Below are 22,314 nucleotides of genomic sequence, written 5' to 3' on the forward strand. Positions count from 1 at the left end.
ATTTTAATCCTGTATTGTTAAAATAGCAATGGAATGACTTTGTAGGCAAAATGGGTCCTACCTACATTTTAATAAACAATTCTATCATTACTAATCTACATTGTACAAAGTTTTAAAACTAAAAAAGTCTGTTCTTCTATGCACCCTGCATTGTTAAAATGAAAAGATTCCATGTAAACTTTACTAGGTGGATATTGAGATCATTAGGAGACGGCTGAAAAGCATGTTTAATGTTCTTGACATTACTGTTACGGGTCCAAATGCAAGGCAGGTGTCAAGCAACCATGTCACAGGTATGCCCACTGTGAGCAGCCATAACAGTATTGCATCGCCGCACAGAGAATCTATGAAATGGGCATGGAAGGTTTGTGGAATCGCTTGCCATATTCTCTGCAACTCTGCTGCCAATTCACAAACGTTATCTGGTAGATTTGGTTCACGGCGTAGACGTCGCTCCATTTTAATCCCACAAATGCTCAATAGGGGAGACATCAGGTGAATCTGCAGGCCAAGCCAGTACTTGAACATTATGTGTTGAAGAAAAGCCATGGCAACCTTAGCCGTCTTCAGGACGGGCATTATCCTGTTTGAACGTCAAACAGTGGGCAGTGACGTTGAAGAAACAGAGGCCTGGTCTGAGAATCTGATCTCTGTAGCCCACACATGTCAAATTGCCCTGAACAACAACTACAAGGGTTTTTTGACGCCCACTTATCCCCTCCCAAATCATCACGGAACTGGCTCCAAAGAGATCCCTCTCCATGATACAGGCTTGAGCATAATGCTTCCCAAGATGTCTGTCGATACACCGACCTCCCTTGCAATTGAAATGTTAAATCTGTTTTGTTCAGGATAGGTCATATGGCGGGAAGATGCGGTTGTATCCCATCATGATGTAAGTGGTTCCTGACTGTGTTAGGGTAGATACGCCAAATTCCTGGAATGGCCTGAGCAGTGGTCACTGCAGTCTGGAACCTGTGCTGTAGATGGATCACCCGTATCCATCTGTCCTGTCTTGGCATTGTAATGTGTGGATGTCCTGCACGTGGGCAACTTCATTATTGTTCTGATAACGTCTCAACAGTGCTTAAATGGTGTATTGGTGGCAATGGAATGCACTTAATTAGGTCTGTTTTGATTAGGAATACGCCTAGGGCCTTGAAAACATGTTGCACCTGGCCATGCCGAAACCAATGACATAAAAAAACACAGCCCACACAATTCATTTTACTAATAACTGTGTTTTACATCTGTATTTGTGTTTCTCTTTGTGGCTTGTATGAAAAACTTCATGCACAATTGCCACAAATTAAGATATAGTGGTAGATGTTCAGTAATACCCGACACCCGCTGTACCTGTGGCTTATAAGTCACTTATCTGTGTACATTGGTTGGGGAGAAAGGCTGAGTGATGTACATTGGTTGGAGAGAAAGACATACTGATGCACATTGGTTTGAGAGAAAGGCTGAGTGATGTACATTGGTTGGAGAGAAAGACTTACTGATGCACATTGGTTGGTGAGAAAGGCTTACTGATGTACATTGGTTGGAGAGAAAGGCTTACTGATGCAAATTGGTTGGTGAGAAAGGCTGAGTGATGTACATTGGTTGGTGAGAAAGGTTTACTGATGTACATTGGTTGGTGAGAAAGGCTTACTGATGTACATTGGTTGGACAGAGAGACTAATCTGTGTACATTAGTTGGAGAGAAAGGCTTACTGATGTACATTGGTTGGGGAGAAAGGCTTACTGATGCACATTGGTTGGGGAGAAAGGCTGAGTGATGTACATTGGTTGGAGAGAAAGGCTTACTGATATACATTGGTTGGAGAGAGAGACTAATCTGTGTACATTAGTTGGAGAGAAAGGCTTACTGATGTACATTGGTTGGTGAGAAAGGCTTACTGATGGACATTGGTTGGGGAGAAAGGCTGAGTGATGTACATTGGTTGGAGAGAAAGGCTTACTGATATACATTGGTTTGAGAGAAAGACTTACTGATGCACATTGGTTGGGGAGAAAGGTTTCCTGATCCACATTGGTTGGGGAGAAAGGTTTACTGATGTACATTGGTTGGAGAGAAAGACTTACTGATGCACATTGGTTTGAGAGAAAGGCTGAGTGATGTACATTGGTTGGAGAGAAAGGTTTACTGATGTACATTGGTTGGGGAGAAAGGTTTACTGATGTACATTGGTTGGGGAGAAAGGCTTACTGATGTACATTAGTTGGTGAGAAAGGCTTACTGATGTACATTGGTTGGTGAGAAAGGCTTACTGATGGACATTGGTTGGGGAGAAAGGCTTACTGATGTACATTGGTTGGGGAGAAAGGCTTACTGATGCACAATGGTTGGAGAGAAAGGCTTACTGATGTACATTGGTTGGAGAGAAAGGCTTACTAATGTACATTGGTTGGAGAGAAAGGCTTACTGATGCACATTGGTTGGGGAGAAAGGCTGAGTGATGCACATTGGTTGGAGAGAAAGGCTTACTGATTGACATTGGTTGGTGAGAGAGGCTTACTGATGTACATTGATTGGTGAGAAAGACTTACTGATGTACATTGATAGTGAGTGTGGGTTTACTGACAACACAGGTGGCTCATCACCTAACCTTGGAAGGACTGGGGGTTGAGTGTGGCTTACCTGAGTATGTTAGGATGAGCGAGGCGGTTCATCAGCTGGACCTCTCGCAGGACGTTGGCCCGATTGCTCTCTTGCTTGTTCATCTTGAGGACCATCACCTGGCCTGTCATGCGATGGGTCACCTGATAAACAAAACAAACATGTACTGCACAAGAAAATCTGACATCTATATCTTCAAAGGACAAGTCTACTGTTAAGATCTCCTAGTCTGGAAATTAATGAACACATTCTCCTACATGCATACTGCAGTAAGTAAATAAGGATAAGAATTTATGGATGAACAACTTCTTTATTACAATTAAGAACGCATTTCAGTGTAGGTTCTAACACCGTTATCAAGTAATATCACTTGCTTGATAACGGTGTTAGAACCTACACCGCAAACACAAGCTGCCCTAAATTTCAAGCCTACAACACAAAAGTCAGGGTTGCTATCATACTATTTACATTTTGAAAAAATTATTTGATTTTTTATGCTATAAATTTTCTGTGCCATGTTTATTTACAAAATATCACTAGCTTTTCATGTATCTAATATAACAAATGATAGTATTCTTTACAATTATTGTTCAATTGTAGTAAATTCACATATTTTTCATGTCAGGTCTGCATAAAACATGTATAGCTGTCTTGAAAAAAGTATATGAAAATAATGCAGAAATAGAGAAAACTCATAAATGAGCTTCATAAAAATTGCATGTCACCAAAGGAAACACACAATGATATAAACAGCATGCTTCGGGATGACTGCTCTCGATAGCAGCCAATGTAGCACAGAAGACAAACCTTGGACTGGTCATCTGAAAGATACCCAAAGATGAGGCTGTCCTGCACTACTTCAAAGATTCATGTATATCCCATCACACTGCTTCAAAAATTCAGGTGTATCCAGTCTACCACAGTGCTTTAATGATTCCTATGTATTCAAGTGTTTAAAAGGGAGAAGTGATACACGTAAGGAAGATGATTTTGTGGATGTCAACCTTTTTTATTATCAAGAACACTACATTTCGGAGTATAAACATACTCCTTCATCAGGTGAACAAAATGCTATGCGGCATAACATATATATGTACCTGGAAGAACAAAAGTAATAAGAGTAATAAGTAAGAAGTCTTTCAGTGCTTCAAAGATTCATGTGTATCCAGTACCACAGTGCTTTAATGATTCATATGTATATAATAGGTCCCACACTCAGGCGATTTAGGTGTACCGAGTCCTGCAGTGCTTCAATGATTTGTCTGTAACCAGTTCTGCACTGCTGAAAGTGTATAAGGTCCCATACTCATTCAATGATTTAGGTGTACCGAGTCCTGCAGTGCTTCAATGATTCGTCTGTAACCAGTTCTGCACTGCTTAAAGTGTATAAGGTCCCATACTCATTCAATGATTTAGGTGTACCGAGTCCTGCAGTGCTTCAATGATTCATCTGTAACCAGTTCTGCACTGCTTAAAGTGTATAAGGTCCCATACTCATTCAATGATTTAGGTGTACCGAGTCCTGCAGTGCTTCAATGATTCGTCTGTAACCAGTTCTGCACTGCTTAAAGTGTATAAGGTCCCATACTCAATAAATGATTTAGGTGTACCGCGTCCTGCAGTGCTTCAATGATTCATGTGTATCCAGTCCTCCGCTGCTACTATGATCTATCTATATCTAGTCCCCCACAGTGCTTCAATGATTCATGTGTATCCAGTCCCCCATAGTGCTTCAATGATTCATGTGTATCCAGTCCCCGACAGTGCTTCAATGATTCATGTGTATCCAGTCCCCATAGTGCTTCAATGATTCATGTGTATCCAGTCCCCATAATGCTTTAATGATTCATGTGTATCTAGTCCCCATAATGCTTTAATGATTCATGTGTATCTAGTCCCCACAATGCTTTAATGATTCATGTGTATCTAGTCCCCATAGTGCTTCACATGTGTATCTAGGTGAGGTGAGGTGAAATTGGGTTTAACGTCGCGTCCAAGATTATTGCACTTATATAGCGACATGCATGCATGTGTGTGTGTGTCTGTTTGTACTAGTCCGGGCTGATGCCGATTTATAGTGCTAGCCCACCGAGATACCATGCAGCAGTTTAACATGAATACCCCACTCAGACACAGTATACTGACTCCGAGCCGACCAGTCATTGTTTTAGCCCCTTAATGCCGAGCGCCAGACAGGGTAACAACAAGTACCGTCTTTTGGTATGACTCGGCCTGGGATCGAACCCCAGACCTTCCGCTCTCCGGGCGGACGCTCTACCACTAGACCACGGAGGCGGTCCATGTGCCCATAGTGCTTCAATGATTCATGTGTATCCAGTCCCCCCCAGTTCTTCAATGATTCATGTGTATCTAGTCCCCATAGTGCTTTAATGATTCATGTGTATCTAGTCCCCATAGTGCTTTAATGATTCATGTGTATCCAGTCCCCCCCAGTTCTTCAATGATTCATGTGTATCTAGTCCCCATAGTGCTTCAATGATTCATGTGTATCTAGTCCCCATAGTGCTTTAATGATTCATGTGTATCTAGTCCCCCCCAGTTCTTCAATGATTTATGTGTATCAGTCCCCCATAGTGCTTCAATGATTCATGTGTATCTAATCCCCAATAGTGCTTCAATGATTCATGTGTATCTAGTCCCAATAGTGCTTCAATGATTCATGTGTATCCAGTCCCACACAGTTCTTCAATGATTCATGTGTATCCAGTCCCCATAGTGCTTTAATGATTCAGGTGTATCTAGTCCCCCACAGTTCTTTATTGATTCATGTGTACCCAGTCTCCCAAAGTGCTTCAATGATTCATGTGTATCTAGTCCACAGTCCTGCTCTGACATGTGATATTCCTGATCCGGATCACCCCACTAGTAGACTTCTGCTAGGCTAATCTTTCTGGAAACAGTGATGGAGGTCTTGTAATATCATAGCAACACATTGAAGCCCATGTCCCCAGGTTGAAGCAGGACTAGTGCACAACTCCAGGAAGCCCTGTCCCCCAGCTTCAAGCAGGACATGTGCACAACTCCAGGTAGCCCTGTCACCCAGCTTCGAGCAGGACATGTGCACAACTCCAGGTAGCCCTGTCCCCTAGCTTCAAGCAGGACATGTGCACAACTCCAGGTAGCCCTGTCCCCCAGCTTCAAGCAGGACATGTGCACAACTCCAGGTAGCCCTGTCCCCCAGCTTCAAGCAGGACATGTGCACAACTCCAGGTAGCCCAGTCCCCCAGCTTCAAGCAGGACATGTGCACAACTCCAGGTAGCCCTGTCCCCCAGCTTCAAGCAGGACATGTGCACAACTCCAGGTAGCCCAGTCCCCCAGCTTGAAGCAGGACATGTGCACAACTCCAGGTAGCCCTGTCCCCCAGCTTCAAGCAGGACATGTGCACAACTCCAGGTAGACCAGTCGCCCAGCTTCAAGCAGGAAATGTGCACAACTCCAGGTAGCCCTGTCCCCCAGCTTCAAGCAGGACATGTGCACAACTCCAGGTAGCCCTGTCCCCTAGCTTGAAGCAGGACATGTGCACAACTCCAGGTAGCCCTGTCCCCTAGCTTCAAGCAGGACATGTGCACAACTCCAGGTAGCCCTGTCACCCAGCTTCAAGCAGGACATGTGCACAACTCCAGGAAGCCCTGTCCCCCAGCTTCAAGCAGGACATGTGCACAACTCCAGGTAGCCCTGTCCCCCAGCTTCAAGCAGGACATGTGCACAACTCCAGGTAGCCCTGTCCCCCAGCTTCAAGCAGGACATGTGCACAACTCCAGGTAGCCCAGTCCCCCAGCTTCAAGCAGGACATGTGCACAACTCCAGGAAGCCCTGTCCCCCAGCTTCAAGCAGGACATGTGCACAACTCCAGGTAGACCAGTCGCCCAGCTTCAAGCAGGAAATGTGCACAACTCCAGGTAGCCCTGTCCCCCAGCTTCAAGCAGGACATGTGCACAACTCCAGGTAGCCCTGTCCCCCAGCTTCAAGCAGAACATGTGCGTAACTCCAGGAAGCCCAGTCCCCCAGCTTCAAGCTGGACATGTGCACAACTCCAGGTAGCCCTGTCCCCCAGCTTCAAGCAGGACATGTGCACAACTCTAGGTAGCCCTGTCCCCCAGCTTGAAGCAGGACATGTTCACAACTCTAGGTAGCCCAGTCTCCCAGCTTCAAGCTGGACATGTGCACAACTCCAGGTAGCCCTGTCCCCCAGCTTCAAGCAGGACATGTGCACAACTCCAGGTAGCCCTGTCCCCCAGCTTGAAGCAGGACATGTGCACAACTCTAGGTAGCCCAGTCCCCCAGCTTCAAGCTGGACATGTGCACAACTCCAGGTAGCACTGTCCCCCAGCTTCAAGCAGGACATGTGCACAACTCCAGGTAGCCCTGTCCCCCAGCTTCAAGCAGGACATGTGCACAACTCCAGGTAGCCCAGTCCCCCAGCTTCAAGCAGGACATGTGCACAACTCCAGGTAGCCCTGTCCCCTAGCTTCAAGCAGGACATGTGCACAACTCCAGGTAGCCCTGTCCCCCAGCTTCAAGCAGGACATGTGCACAACTCCAGGTAGCCCTGTCCCCCAGCTTCAAGCAGGACATGTGCACAACTCCAGGTAGCCCTGTCCCCCAGCTTCAAGCAGGACATGTGCACAACTCCAGGTAGCCCTGTCCCCCAGCTTCAAGCAGGACATGTGCACAACTCCAGGTAGCCCAGTCCCCCAGCTTCAAGCAGGACATGTGCACAACTCTAGGTAGCCCTGTCCCCCAGCTTCAAGCAGGACATGTGCACAACTCCAGGTAGACCAGTCGCCCAGCTTCAAGCAGAACATGTGCGTAACTCCAGGTAGCCCTGTCCCCCAGCTTCAAGCAGGACATGTGCATAACTCCAGGTAGCCCTGTCCCCCAGCTTCAAGCAGGACATGTGCACAACTCCAGGTAGCCCAGTCCCCCAGCTTCAAGCAGGACATGTGCACAACTCCAGGTAGCCCTGTCCCCCAGCTTCAAGCAGGACATGTGCACAACTCTAGGTAGCCCAGTCCCCCAGCTTCAAGCTGGACATGTGCACAACTCCAGGTAGCCCTGTCCCCCAGCTTCAAGCAGGACATGTGCACAACTCCAGGTAGCCCTGTCCCCCAGCTTCAAGCAGGACATGTGCACAACTCTAGGTAGCCCAGTCCCCCAGCTTCAAGCTGGACATGTGCACAACTCCAGGTAGCCCAGTCCCCCAGCTTGAAGCAGGACATGTGCACAACTCTAGGTAGCCCTGTCCCCCAGCTTCAAGCAGGACATGTGCACAACTCCAGGTAGCCCAGTCCCCTAGCTTCAAGCAGGACATGTGCACAACTCTAGGTAGCCCAGTCCCCCAGCTTGAAGCAGGACATGTGCACAACTCCAGGTAGCCCTGTCCCCCAGCTTCAAGCAGGACATATGCACAACTCTAGGTAGCCCAGTCCCCCAGCTTCAAGCTGGACATGTGCACAACTCCAGGTAGCCCAGTCCCCCAGCTTCAAGCAGGACATGTGCACAACTCTAGGTAGCCCTGTCCCCAAGCTTGAAGCAGGACATGTGCACAACTCCAGGTAGCCCTGTCCCCTAGCTTCAAGCAGGACATGTGCACAACTCTAGGTAGCCCAGTCCCCCAGCTTCAAGCTGGACATGTGCACAACTCCAGGTAGCCCAGTCCCCCAGCTTCAAGCTGGACATGTGCACAACTCCAGGTAGCCCAGTCCCCCAGCTTGAAGCAGGACATGTGCACAACTCCAGGTAGCCCAGTCCCCCAGCTTCAAGCAGGACATGTGCACAACTCCAGGTAGCCCTGTCCCCCAGCTTCAAGCAGGACATGTGCACAACTCTAGGTAGCCCAGTCCCCCAGCTTGAAGCAGGACATGTGCACAACTCTAGGTAGCCCAGTCCCCCAGCTTCAAGCAGGACATGTGCACAATTTCAGGTAGCCCTGTCCCCCAGCTTGAAGCAGGACATGTGCACAACTCCAGGTAGCCCTGTCCCCCAGCTTCAAGCAGAACATGTGCACAATTTCAGGTAGCCCAGTCCCCCAGCTTGAAGCAGGACTAGGGGACAATTTCAGGTAGCCCAGTCCCCAAGCTTCAAGCAGGACATGTGCACAACTCTAGGTAGCCCAGTCCCCCAGCTTGAAGCAGGACATGTGCATAACTCCAGGTAGCCCTGTCCCCCAGCTTGAAGCAGGACATGTGCACAATTTCAGGTAGCCCAGTCCCCCAGCTTGAAGCAGGACATGTGCACAATTTCAGGTAGCCCAGTCCCCCAGCTTGAAACAGGACATGTGCACAATTTCAGTTAGCCAAGACCTGTAGGTTGAAGCACGACCCCACATCCCTTAATCCTGTTGACCCTCTACACGCATTCATGAGTAACCAACGTTTGGCAACACGCTCAAAGGAGGACGATATCCTTTAGTTTAAATTTGACAAACATGGAATCCCCTGTATCATTATGGGACAAAAGAACTGTGTAATTGAGTCATTTGTCAATGTTTGCTTGCTCTACCTGTTCCAATGGAGAATGAAAACTGCATTGTGTCTGTTTGTTAAAGTACACAGCTTGGCCTGACAGTGCCACCTACTTGCCCACCCCACAAACACGACTGCCCCCCAGGTAACACACATAACATGGACACATATTTCCTCCACATGCTAGGCAAGCATAAGCCATACAGGTTTGTATTTGGGGCCCAAATTCTGAAAGAAACAACAAATCATGCATGTTTTCTAGTAACAAAGATAATGTTCCTATAACTATGCATATCATGCGAAGAAAACTTTCATGACACTTATTGAACATGTTGGAACTTTGTTCATCAACTTTCAACACAGCTTTCAGCATATATATATATGAATGATGTCAGGAGAAACAATCCCAACGACCAAGTGAGAATCTAGTCAATGCCAACATGAACAATGATAGCATGTTTGTAATGCTGTGGTGTGTGTGAGCTTGTGTGGTGTTCACACAAAATATGACATTCACTCCAATCACATCTCCCAACATCTCCATACAATCATCCCACTTGTCACAGACATAACACAAAAAATAAAAGCAAGGGATTTGGTTTCAGCTACTTTATGAATAGGACTCCTTATATATCCAAACTCTTTGTTTACTGATGAATTAACATGTCAATATGGAAGCGAGGCAACTAAAGGTTTCAATGTGCCTGAGTATAGAGTAGTTTCTCACTTTCTCATTTGATTCTTACAAACAAAAACAGAAGTGCAATAGATTATTTGGATACAATAGTGAGCTGTAGACAGTAAAAAGGTGGCAATGAGTGTACACAGCTACACTATCTATGTGAGACATTGAGGTGTACATTGTATCACTGTCTATGTGAGACATTTGAGGTCTACACAGCAACACTATCTACGTGAGACCTTTGAGGTGTACATTGTATCACTGTCTATGTGACACAGGGCAGTAAGGCACAGAGGTGTACATAGCTACACTATCTATGTGAGACATTGAGGTGTACATTGTAAAACTATGAGAGACCTTTGAGGTGTACACAGCCCCACTATCTATGTTGGACATTTGAGGTGTACACAGCTACACTATCTATGTGAGACATTTGAGGTGTACACAGCAACTCTATGCGAGACCTTTGAGGTGTACATAGCTACACTATCTATGTGAGACATTGAGGTGTACATTGTAACACTGTCTATGTGACACAGGGCAGTAAGGCACAGAGGTGTACACAGCTACACTATCTATGCGAGACATTGAGGTGTACATTGTATCACTGTCTATGTGACACAGGGCAGTAAGACACAGAGGTGTACATAGCTACACTATCTATGTGAGACATTGAGGTGTACATTATAACACTGTCTATGTGAGACATTTGAGGTCTACACAGCAACACTATCAACGTGAGAGCTTTGGGGTGTACATTGAAAACCTCTGAGAGACCTTTGAGGTGTACACAGCCCCACTATCTATGTTGGACATTTGAGGTGTACACAGCAACACTATGCAAGACCTTTGAGGTGTACACAGCAACACTATCTATGTGAGACATTGAGGTGTACATTGTATCACTGTCTATGTGACACAGGGCAGTAAGACACAGAGGTGTACACAGCTACACTATCTATGTGAGACATTGAGGTGTACATTGTAACACTGTCCATGTGACACAGGGCAGTAAGGCACAGAGGTGTACACAGCTACACTATCTATGTGAGACATTGAGGTGTACATTATAACACTGTCTATGTGACACAGGGCAGTAAGGCACAGAGGTGTACACAGCTACACTATCTATGTGAGACATTGAGGTGTACATTGTATCACTGTCTATGTGAGACATTTGAGGTCTACACAGCAACACTATCTATGTGAGACCTTTGAGGTGTACATTGTAAAACTATGAGAGACCTTTGAGGTGTACACTGCCCCACTATCTATGTGGGACATTTGAGGTGTACACAGCAACACTATGCGAGACCTTTGAGGTGTACACAGCAACACTATCCAGTGTTTGCGTTGTGTTCCAAAATTAAGGGGCTGCCCTGGGACGCGGTAGCCGCGAAGCTATCTAGGGGGGTTTGGTAAATTGAACCTGAATTTAATAAATGTGGACCTGAAATGGTGAACTTTAGGCCATTCTGAGCATAAATAAGTGTGTGGTTAAAATCTGTAAGTGTCAGTAAATGTTAGTCTAGTAAAACATCTTTGCAACTACATGTTATACACCATTTGAAAGGTCTAATCCTACTGTTTATATATATTTATGTTCATCACATTATTTAAATTAAGCATTTACAACTTAAGTAAGTTGTAAATAAAAACAAATGTAAGCTAACACATTCAAACGACCAGATTCAGGACCAAGGAAGGGAAAATTTGATGATTTTTGTCAAATATAAACAAACATAAAATCCACTTACCTATTTCATTTTTATTTTCATTGTTTACCTGATCGGAAAAGTATTTTATAAATAATTGTAAATAGTATCTAATTTCTCGATACCAGCGGCTGTCAGTAACATGAAAAAATATGTCCGGTTTCGAAGCTTCGTATTAGAAAGTTTATTTTTTATCTACACTAACCTCGCCTAGTCTTTTCGTGGCTTTAACATGCTTTCTTGACGATATCTGCTACGAGGGTGGTGATTGGTCAAACTAGAGTACATGACCTAAGGCTGTCAATCAACTTACAGCATTGGCACATGTGTAATGAAAGATTTTGACGAAAGTTTTTTTTTATTCTGAACGTTTCAAGCAGGAAATTCACGATCTATATTAAAAACATGGAACTTCATGTTTGTATCGTGCTAGGTTAGGAGCTGTGACAAAGTTTTTTCAGGCATATTGGAAACATCTTATCCGAGCCGAGAAATCGAGGCGACGAAAGCCGAGATGTCATTTGATTTACATTACACACGATCGCACGAAAAGATTGAAACAATAACGTAGCTTAAGTTTGACAACTAATAGATATATTTTGGTTGATTTTATTTATTACTTTGTTACTAGGTTTAAAAAATTCCTTGAAACGTCTTTATTTTGCTCTTTGACATGTTCGATGTGGACCCGCTGTCGAAGTGTGTGTCCGATAATTTTATTTTCAATAACATCGCGGGAAATAGTGAATCATTTAATCTATCGATAAAAAATGATAAATTGAAATGGAATACGTATTTCAGACATTGTGAAATGTGATAGATTCAATAAATTAATGATATGACAGGTGGGTTCATAAAATTATATAGATCTACCCTTTATTTTGACGTGACTACGGTGTCTGGGGACTCGAGGCTTCTTGGCCAGTGTACTGGCATACGGTTTTGAAAGAGTATATTGGCTCTTCAAGCAAACTTTCTTGAAACCTATTTTTCTTTTGACAAAGTTTCGGCGATGCCATTTGGACCTTAGTCCTTGACAATGACAAACTACTGTAAACAAGGTCTGCGATTGGCTTACGTTTCTATTTCCGTTTTGTAAACCTATCAGCGATGCCATTACGGTCATTGGATACCTTTCAGTTTCCCGCGTTCACACCGAAACATTTGAGGTGTACACAGCAACACTATGTGAGACCTTTGAGGTGTACACAGCAACACCATCTACGTGAGACATTTGAGGTGTACACAGCAACACTATCTTTGTGAGACATTTGAGGTGTACACAGCAACACTATGTGAGACCTTTGAGGTGTACACAGCAACCCTGTCTATGTGAGACAGAGTAGTGAGACATTGAGGTGTACACAACAATACTATCTTTGCAAGACACTGATGTGTACATTGCAACACTGTTTATGTGATATAGGGTAGTTACGCACAGAGGTGTACACAAGAACACTATCTACTTGTAGCACATGACAGACATGTCACTGATGAAAACCTTGATGATCCTCCTTGTTGTCACCCTTTGTTATCATCCATCTTTGTCAAACCAGGGACATCGCTCATGTGCTGCAGTCATATCAGGTCAATTATAAACACTTGACTCTTATCCACACTTTAACAGGGCCCTGACATAAGAGTGTTACATGTAGTTTGCCCCACATGTTGCCCTGATGTCAGAGTGTTACAGGTAGTTTGCCCCGCATGTTGCCCTGGCACAAGAGTGTTACAGGTATTTTGCCCCGCATGTTGCCCTGATGTCAGAGTGTTACAGGTAGTTTGCCCCGCATGTTGCCCTGGCACAAGAGTGTTACAGGTAGTTTGCCCCGCATGTTGCCCTGATGCCAGAGTGTTACAGCTAGTTTGCCCCACATGCTGCCCTGGCATAAAAGTGTTACAGGTAGTTTGCCCCGTATGTTGCCCCGGCATAAGAGTGTTTTTACAGGTAGTTTGCCCCGCATGTTGCCCTGATGTGAGAGTTACAGGTAGTTTGCCCCCATGCTGCCCTGGCATAAGAGTGTTACAGGTAGTTTGCCCCGCATGCTGCCCTGATGTCAGGGTGTTACAGGTATTTTGCCCAACATGCTGCCCTGATGTCAGAGTGTTACATGTAGTTTGCCCAACATGCTGCCCTGATGTCAGAGTGTTACAGGTAGTTTGCCCAACATGCTGCCCTGATGTCAGGGTGTTACAAGTAGTTTGCCCCGCATGTTGCCCTGATGTCAGAGAGTTACACGTAGTTTGCCCCGCATGTTGCCCTGATGTCAGAGAGTTACAGGTAGTTTGCCCCACATGTTGCCCTGATGTCAGAGAGTTACAGGTAGTTTGCCCCACATGTTGCCCTGATGCCAGAGTGTTACAGGTAGTTTGCCCAACATGCTGCCCTGATATAAGAGTGTTACAGGTAGTTTGCCCTACATGTTGCCCTGATGTCAGAGTGTTACAGGTAGTTTGCCCTACATGTTGCCCTGATGTCAGGGTGTTACAGGTAGTTTGTCCCACACGCTGCCCTGATATAAGAGTGTTACATGTAGTTTGCTCTACAGGTCCTCGAAATATACAATGAATACATGATGTGACACCAGGGTGAATTATAATGAAGTAACAATCAATCAACAGCTTGTCAGCATCTCAATTCCTTCCATGTTCTTGTTTGCAGTAGTGTTAGCAGAAATGTGTTTACATCATATATAGTGCACTAGTTAGCTGCTATGAATATGACCTTGTCCTACTTACAATGGAGCCGTTGTAGAAGACAGGAGGGGCAGAAGGAAGGCCACAGTAGACAACATGGGTAGAAGACAGTCTACAGCAGGTGGGGAAGAAGGAAGGCCACAGTAGACAACATGGGTAGAAGACAGTCTACAGCAGGTGGGGGCTGACAGAAGGCCACGGTAGACAACATGGGTAGAAGACAGTCTACAGTAGGTGGGGAAGAAGGAAGGCCACAGTAGACAACATGGGTAGAAGACAGTCTACAGCAGGTGGGGGCTGACAGAAGGCCACGGTAGACAACATGGGTAGAAGACAGTCTACAGTAGGTGGGGGCTGACAGAAGGCCACGGTAGACAACATGGGTAGAAGACAGTCTACAGCAGGTGGGGGCTGACAGAAGGCCACAGTAGACAACATGGGTGGAAGACAGTCTACAGTAGGTGGGGGCTGACAGAAGGCCACAGTAGACAACATGGGTGGAAGACAGTCTACAGCAGGTGGGGGCTGACAGAAGGCCACAGTAGACAACATGGGTAGAAGACAGTCTACAGTAGGTGGGGAAGAAGAAAGGCCACAGTAAACAACATGGGTAGAAGACAGTCTACAGTAGGTGGGGGCTGACAGAAGGCCACAGTAGACAACATGGGTGGAAGACAGTCTACAGCAGGTGGGGGCTGACAGAAGGCCACAGTAGACAACATGGGTGGAAGACAGTCTACAGCAGGTGGGGGCTGACAGAAGGCCACGGTAGACAACATGGGTAGAAGACAGTCTACAGCAGGTGGGGGGCTGACAGAAGGCCACAGTAGACAACATGGGTAGAAGACAGTCTACAGCAGGTGGGGGCTGACAGAAGGCCACAGTAGACAACATGGGTAGAAGACAGTCTACAGTAGGTGGGGAAGAAGAATGGCCACAGTAAACAACATGGGTAGAAGACAGTCTACAGCAGGTGGGGGCTGACAGAAGGCCACAGTAGACAACATGGGTAGAAGACAGTCTACAGTAGGTGGGGGCTGACAGAAGGCCACGGTAGACAACATGGGTAGAAGACAGTCTACAGCAGGTGGGGAAGAAGGAAGGCCACAGTAGACAACATGGGTGGAAGACAGTCTACAGCAGGTGGGGAAGAAGGAAGGCCACAGTAGACAACATGGGTGGAAGACAGTCTACAGTAGGTGGGGAAGAAGGAAGGCCACAGTAGACAACATGGGTAGAAGACAGTCTACAGTAGGTGGGGAAGAAGGAAGGCCACAGTAGACAACATGGGTAGAAGACAGTCTACAGTAGGTGGGGAAGAAGGAAGGCCACAGTAGACAACATGGGTAGAAGACAGCCTACAGCAGGTGGGGAAGAAGGAAGGCCACAGTAGACAACATGGGTAGAAGACAGTCTACAGCAGGTGGGGGCTGACAGAAGGCTACGGTAGACAACATGGGTAGAAGACAGTCTACAGTAGGTGGGGAAGAAGGAAGGCCACAGTAGACAACATGGGTGGAAGACAGTCTACAGTATGGGGGGAAGAAGGAAGGCCACAGTAGGCAACATGGGTAGAAGACAGTCTACAGCAGGTGGGGAAGAAGGAAGGCCACAGTAGACAACATGGGTAGAAGACAGTCTACAGCAGGTGGGGAAGAAGGAAGGCCACAGTAGACAACATGGGTAGAAGACAGTCTACAGCAGGTGGGGAAGAAGGAAGGCCACAGTAGACAACATGGGTAGAAGACAGTCTACAGTAGGTGGGGGCTGACAGAAGGCCACGGTAGACAACATGGGTAGAAGACAGTTGACAGCAGGTGGGGAAGAAGGAAGGCCACAGTAGACAACATGGGTAGAAGACAGTCTACAGTAGGTGGGGGCTGACAGAAGGCCACTGTAGACAACATGGGTAGAAGACAGTTGACAGCAGGTGGGGAAGAAGGAAGGCCACAGTAGACAACATGGGTAGAAGACAGTTGACAGCAGGTGGGGAAGAAGGAAGGCCACAGTAGACAACATGGGTAGAAGACAGTTGACAGCAGGTGGGGAAGAAGGAAGGCCACGGTAGACAACATGGGTAGAAGACAGTTGACAGCAGGTGGGGAAGAAGGAAGGCCACAGTAGACAACATGGGTAGAAGACAGTCTACAGTAGGTGGGGGCTGACAGAAGGCCACGGTAGACAACATGGGTAGAAGACAGTCTACAGCAGGTGGGGAAGAAGGAAGGCCACGGTAGACAACATGGGTGGAAGACAGTCTACAGCAGGTGGGGGCTGACAGAAGGCCACAGTAGACAACATGGGTAGAAGACAGTCTACAGCAGGTGGGGGCTGACAGAAGGCTACGGTAGACAACATGGGTAGAAGACACTCTATAGCAGGTGGGGAAGAAGCAAGGCCACGGTAGACAACATGGGTGGAAGACAGTCTACAGCAGGTGGGGGCTGACAGAAGGCCACAGTAGACAACATGGGTAGAAGACAGTCTACAGCAGGTGGGGGCTGACAGAAGGCCACGGTAGACAACATGGGTAGAAGACAGTCTACAGCAGGTGGGGGCTGACAGAAGGCCACGGTAGACAACATGGGTAGAAGACAGTCTACAGCAGGTGGGGGCTGACAGAAGGCCACAGTAGACAACATGGGTAGAAGACAGTCTACAGCAGGTGGGGGCTGACAGAAGGCCACGGTAGACAACATGGGTAGAAGACAGTCTACAGCAGGTGGGGAAGAAGGGAGGCCACAGTAGACATCATGGGTGGAAGACAGTCTACAGCAGGTTTCGGTCGATTGCAGGATTTGCAAAACATGTGCACCGCCAACCGTTGTCAGCAGATATTTTCCAAATCTTTTCACGTTTTTAATCAAGGTGCTCGCGTGATTTGATGCATTTCGTGATGTAAGACATGTTTTATCTCAATATAGATCTAGATTATCGATCAGATCGTCCTGACTTGGCACCACCATTTTGTGTGAAGCAAACGCAAGTGATATGAGGGGTGCAATCTGATTGGTCCATAGGACAGGCTCAGAAGGGACATAACTGGTAATAGCCACTGGCGGCGCTGCGATCGAGCCCAGTATCTCCAGCCTAGTTCGGCAAGGGTAGAAACTGGACTAAAGTCAGTTAACTCTCTTGCCTCGGGAGGATGCATAAGCAAGGGGTACTAGCAAGAGGCACAAGCCCTCTAATCACACTTGAGACTTGACACCAGATGGTGGACAGATGGGTGAGCATGGCAGTTTTCAACGTTACTCCTAGCAACAATGGTTATATTTGACTGCAATCATATATTAACATTAAATTCTCCAGAATGGTACAGTTGATCAAACATGTCATACACCCATGCATCCACTTACTTGTAGGTAGGAAGGCATTGTTTCTACAACTACAAGAGGTACCTGAGACTCCACAGCCTAGGTACATAATTGCTCAGGCTGTAAAACTATATTTGTATTCCTGGTACCCCAACTAACCATTAACTTCACTTGCCACTCTGAAATATTTCTCATTTCTGTAACCATCATCAAACCCTGCCATGGTAATACATGTTATTTTTTTAAAGATTTATGTCTCTACCAACCAAAATCTGTTAATGGTTAAGAAAGCTTTCTGGTTTGTAGAAAGCGTGTTTAACTTGACAAAATAGATGCGTACACTGTATTTACATAATCTAGCTGATTTAATCTTACTGCCTAAATTAAAAAGGGGATCGTTATATTCTGTTGAGATCAGCACTAAGCATCATGTTAACTACTGCATTCAATACGCACTTGACTGATGAGGCATATCAACTGCATACACTGAAATGATCATCCGTTGTGTTAAAAGTTTGGCATAAAAGTATAATCAATAGTACATAAAATGTTCAAGAATCTTTACCACATATTCATTAAATATCATAAATATACCGATGGAGATGAATACGGGAACACTTAGTCTCAGACACAGTAAAATGATATACTTTCATGGGTTCCTAGCCTTGTCTACCAAATATGCATCTCAACATATGATTCTGACATGTTGAATTTTTGTATGCGCACTCAAATGTACTGAGAGGAGAGATTAATTTCCCATATTTTTCATTCTTCCCTAATTCATTTCCATCATTATATAATATAACATGTTGTGGCTCTTTTGCAGTAATCGATAGGCCACCTGATGTAAGGTTACATTTTTTGTTTGTTATTCAATGCTCTGTCTGTATAAACTTCTAGTTCATGTTTTTTGGCTTCATTGCTACGTTTTGGTCATGAATTGATTACAACTATGCTGTAAAACGATATGGACCACCTATATATACCAGGGTTTTACCTTCACCTGCAAAGTAGGGGTCCAGGGTACCCCAAATACTCATTTCAAGGGTCCTAACACGTCACAGGAAATACGAGGTCCTGTAAACAGTGATAAAGTACTGAAATGGTGCAGTGTACTGCACTGTACAATGCTGTAAGATTTAATTACCATGTTTAATATACAGGAACTTTAAAATTTCACATCAAGAATTTGGTATGATGAATAGCATTAAGCTTCACTTGGGACGCCATACTTTTTTTTATCGTACTGGACGAACATTTCTGCATCATGTACAACTTTGTATACACAACTGTTAGGAGTTGCACAGGGAACACAACAACACACATGAAGATGTAACCTGAAACATGTGCTTATTTTCTCAGGGCCTTAAAACATAGTGAAATATCAACCACCATGTAGACTTCAACTAATCCTGAAGTACAGAATTCCCCACCATGAGGTCCACCAAGAACCCAAGAACTATTCTGTGTTATCTCCGTTGACACATTCATATGTTAAGATGGAGCTAAGATATGCTGAAAATCTTTGTGTTCTTAATCAGTGAGATGGGTCACCAAGAAGGTACCACAATTCCATGTACACAGTTGTGTACCTTGATTCCTTAATCATGGTTCATACCCTGGTGATGCTAGTGATTGGTTGGTTGGTTTGTTTTACGCTGCACTCAGCAATATTCCAGCTATATGACGGTGGTCTGTAAAAAATCAAATCTGGACAAGACAATCCAGTGATTGATAGCATGAGCATCATTCCACACAATTGGGATCTATGACATGCTTCGACCAAGTCAGTGAACCTGACCACCCGATCCCATGGGTCGCCTCGCACAACAAACATTTACCTTTTACGGCAAGCATGGGTTGCTGAAGACATATTCTACCCCGTAACAACAAAGGCAAGATTGAACTGAGAATAATTTGATTGTGTGTTATATAATGAGACACTAAAATTCCAGCTATATGACAGTGGCTATAAAGCTTATCATGATCCTTGCAGCACTTGATGATGACCATATCTAATTAACATAGCCTTGTTCATCTATCGCATTGGTCAGTAACAGTGTCCAAAGCATGAAACAGAAGACCTGATAGCAACATTGTCAAGAATATTGAAGATGGAATCATCACTGCCAGGCCTTGCTTGTACATATGTTAGTTCTTTAATGTGACAGGCTTCCACATCACACAACTGGAACACATCAATGACAGTGCTACTGACATGTCCAAGTTGTTGCAAAACTTGATCATGTTATTACAACCCCTTACAGTATCTGTATTTCAGCACAGTGTAACAATATATGACATATTGTTACAATGAGTAACATAGACCTTCCACTTCACCCTTTACTCAGTCAGAGTGACAAGTTCAGCATAACGCTTCCTTGTTGAGTAGGAATATACTAAATAATCCTATCAGTCACTAACTGTTGCCAGCATTGTTAACAGGATCTGTGGGCTGCTCTGTGACAAATGTACAGTGTTAGTTTATTGTCGATCACCTAGCATACCGATATGCAAGATAGCGTCATGATACAAAAGGTATGCAGCATGACATGTACCACAAAAATACAGATACAAAAATAACCTACATACAGAAGTTTATACCTTCTTGTAAATAGATTTGTTAGTATCCAATTCAAAAGCTTTGGGCATCCTTGATTATCCAGTGTATTCTATCTCAATTGTTCAAAATTATAGGGGTGGTCCTTGAGGTTTGTACGGAAGCCTTTTAGGGCCATTTGTTTTTATAAAAAATTTTATACTATCTTGAAATTTCAAGATACTAAGTTGAAATTCCAAGATACTAAGTTGATATTTCAAGATTATTCATTTCAAACATATTTTTACATCTTAGGGTGTTAAAAATTTATTATCTTGAAATTTCAACTTAGTATCTTAAAATTTCAATATAGTATCTTGAAATTTCAACTTAGTATCTTGAAATTTCAACTTAATATCTTAATCATTCTCATTATTTAAAATAGAGCTGCCGTTTTCGTCCGACACATAGTAGCCGTTACAAGATAGGGTTACAGCAAAAACAGCACCTCAGCAAAACGGATCCTTGCCCAAAGCGAAAAAGGCTACTATATTGCCTGGCGGAAACGGCACCTTATTTTTTTAACCTGGGTACTGAAATAAATGAAACTCACATGGTCACTTGCAAACACAAATAATTGTGAAATGTCAATCGCCTTAAAACATAATATTAGAAATTAGCCTCCATTCTGATTTGGAGGCACAACAAAACTTATTCTGAAAACATCAGATTCTTTGAAGCTTTAAAAGTACCTTTACCATGCTTTCTCAAATTAACTCAATGTCAAGCTGAAACTGTATTTAAGAGGCCTAACAGGGTGCTGTCACAATTATTCACAATATCCTGAAATGCCATGAAACATTGAAGACGAAGGATTTACTACATACCGTTCTTAATGTTATTAAAAATAGATGTGACATTTTCATCCGACAATTAGTAGCTGTTTTCGCCGAAGAAATCAGTGCTGTTTTAGAATGCACCCCCCAAAATGCACCATTTGCATTGGCAGGATTACCGTGTAAAGTTTGGAAATCATGTGATTATCATGATTAGAGTAAAGACACTTGGTAGAAACACTTGACTGATCGTTAGTTTTTGTCATCAAGTGGTACACATTGTAAACATCTCTTCTAAATGTACATACATCTCTTTCTTTTGGAAGTGTGTGTGTGTATATATATATATATATATATACATTTTGAGTACATATTTGTTACCCTATCAAAAGAATAGTGCCACTAACTAGATCTAGTGACAATTAGCTATTAAACATCTCAACATGAAAAATAAGAATAACCAAGGATTCTATAAACAGATGAAATGTGTTGCATTAGTGTTGTTAAGACTGATTATGCAAATAGTTGGTGTAAAAATCTACCTCAATGTTGTGACTACTTACTTTGTATACATCGGAGAAAAATCCGAATCCCAGTTTTTCCGACACAAAGTCATCAAGTCGAGTCAAGGCCGAGACTGCATGTTTCAGGGCCTGACATGTGGATTGAGGGCTTCTCTTTTCAGGGGAATTTTCTCTCGATTTTGCAACAGTTTGTTCGAATGCCTTCGGCTCGAAATTGAGAGAATTTCTGTGTGAGGCACTGACAACACAGGTCCGACTCCGACGTAGAACTTGCCTCTTGGTACTCGGTGGTCTTTTACTCTCACTGGCCATATCCAAATGCAACAGCACAAGCTATCAAGTATTAACGTCCATTGTGTATTTATCTATCAAAGAGTAACATTTCGTTGGATCTGTGGTGAGTATGGCATGTTGCCAACCGGTTCTGAATCCCTGGGCCTCCTCAGTGTAGGCGTGTGAATGCCTCCAACCGAAGCCTGTGTGAGGAAGGCAACATCTTAGCCCTGTGATTACATAGTGACGCCCTATCAACTTTTTAAGAACAATAGTGTTTCAGTAGTATATGTCCAAATGGTCTATCAGTAAACAAAAAACCCATAAAACTTAGCCTGTCATCTTCAAGAAACATGACAGGTGCCCTTCTCCGTCCTCGGTATGACTGCAATGAATATCAACAAATCGGACGCAGTGCAACATGGGATATTTTGCCAGAATGCTACTATCCTTCCGACTATCTTTCTTACAAGAATATCTTGATCCACAGCATCAAAATGTAGCCGCATCTGCACTTCAGTATACTTACGATGCTGAAAAGTGTTCCAAACATGGTGAAAGAATCGAAATAGTCTTTTCATTTTGGAACACACTGTACTTTTCAGTAGGTTAAAAACCC

General features: G+C 44.4%; 1 protein-coding gene and 1 pseudogene across 1 annotated transcript in view; both read right to left on the reverse strand.

The window, feature by feature from the left end:
- Window positions 1–22,094, reverse strand: part of LOC139480467 (dual specificity testis-specific protein kinase 2-like) — a 59,666-nt gene extending 37,572 nt beyond the window's left edge. Inside the window, exons 1-2 of the mRNA XM_071263551.1 lie at window positions 21,462–22,094; window positions 2,648–2,769 (exon numbers count right to left, since the gene is read on the reverse strand). Coding sequence (XP_071119652.1) covers window positions 2,648–2,769; window positions 21,462–21,734 — 395 coding nt within the window. The 5' untranslated portion in view covers window positions 21,735–22,094. The remainder of the gene's footprint in view (window positions 1–2,647; window positions 2,770–21,461) is intronic.
- Window positions 1,623–2,573, reverse strand: LOC139478309 (uncharacterized; annotated as a pseudogene).
- Window positions 22,095–22,314: the final 220 nt, after the last annotated feature.

This window comes from Haliotis cracherodii, unplaced genomic scaffold (genome assembly GCF_022045235.1).
Source record: "Haliotis cracherodii isolate W230 unplaced genomic scaffold, xgHalCrac1.p SCAF_4, whole genome shotgun sequence".
In the NCBI taxonomy this organism is placed as follows: Eukaryota; Metazoa; Mollusca; class Gastropoda; order Lepetellida; family Haliotidae; genus Haliotis; species Haliotis cracherodii.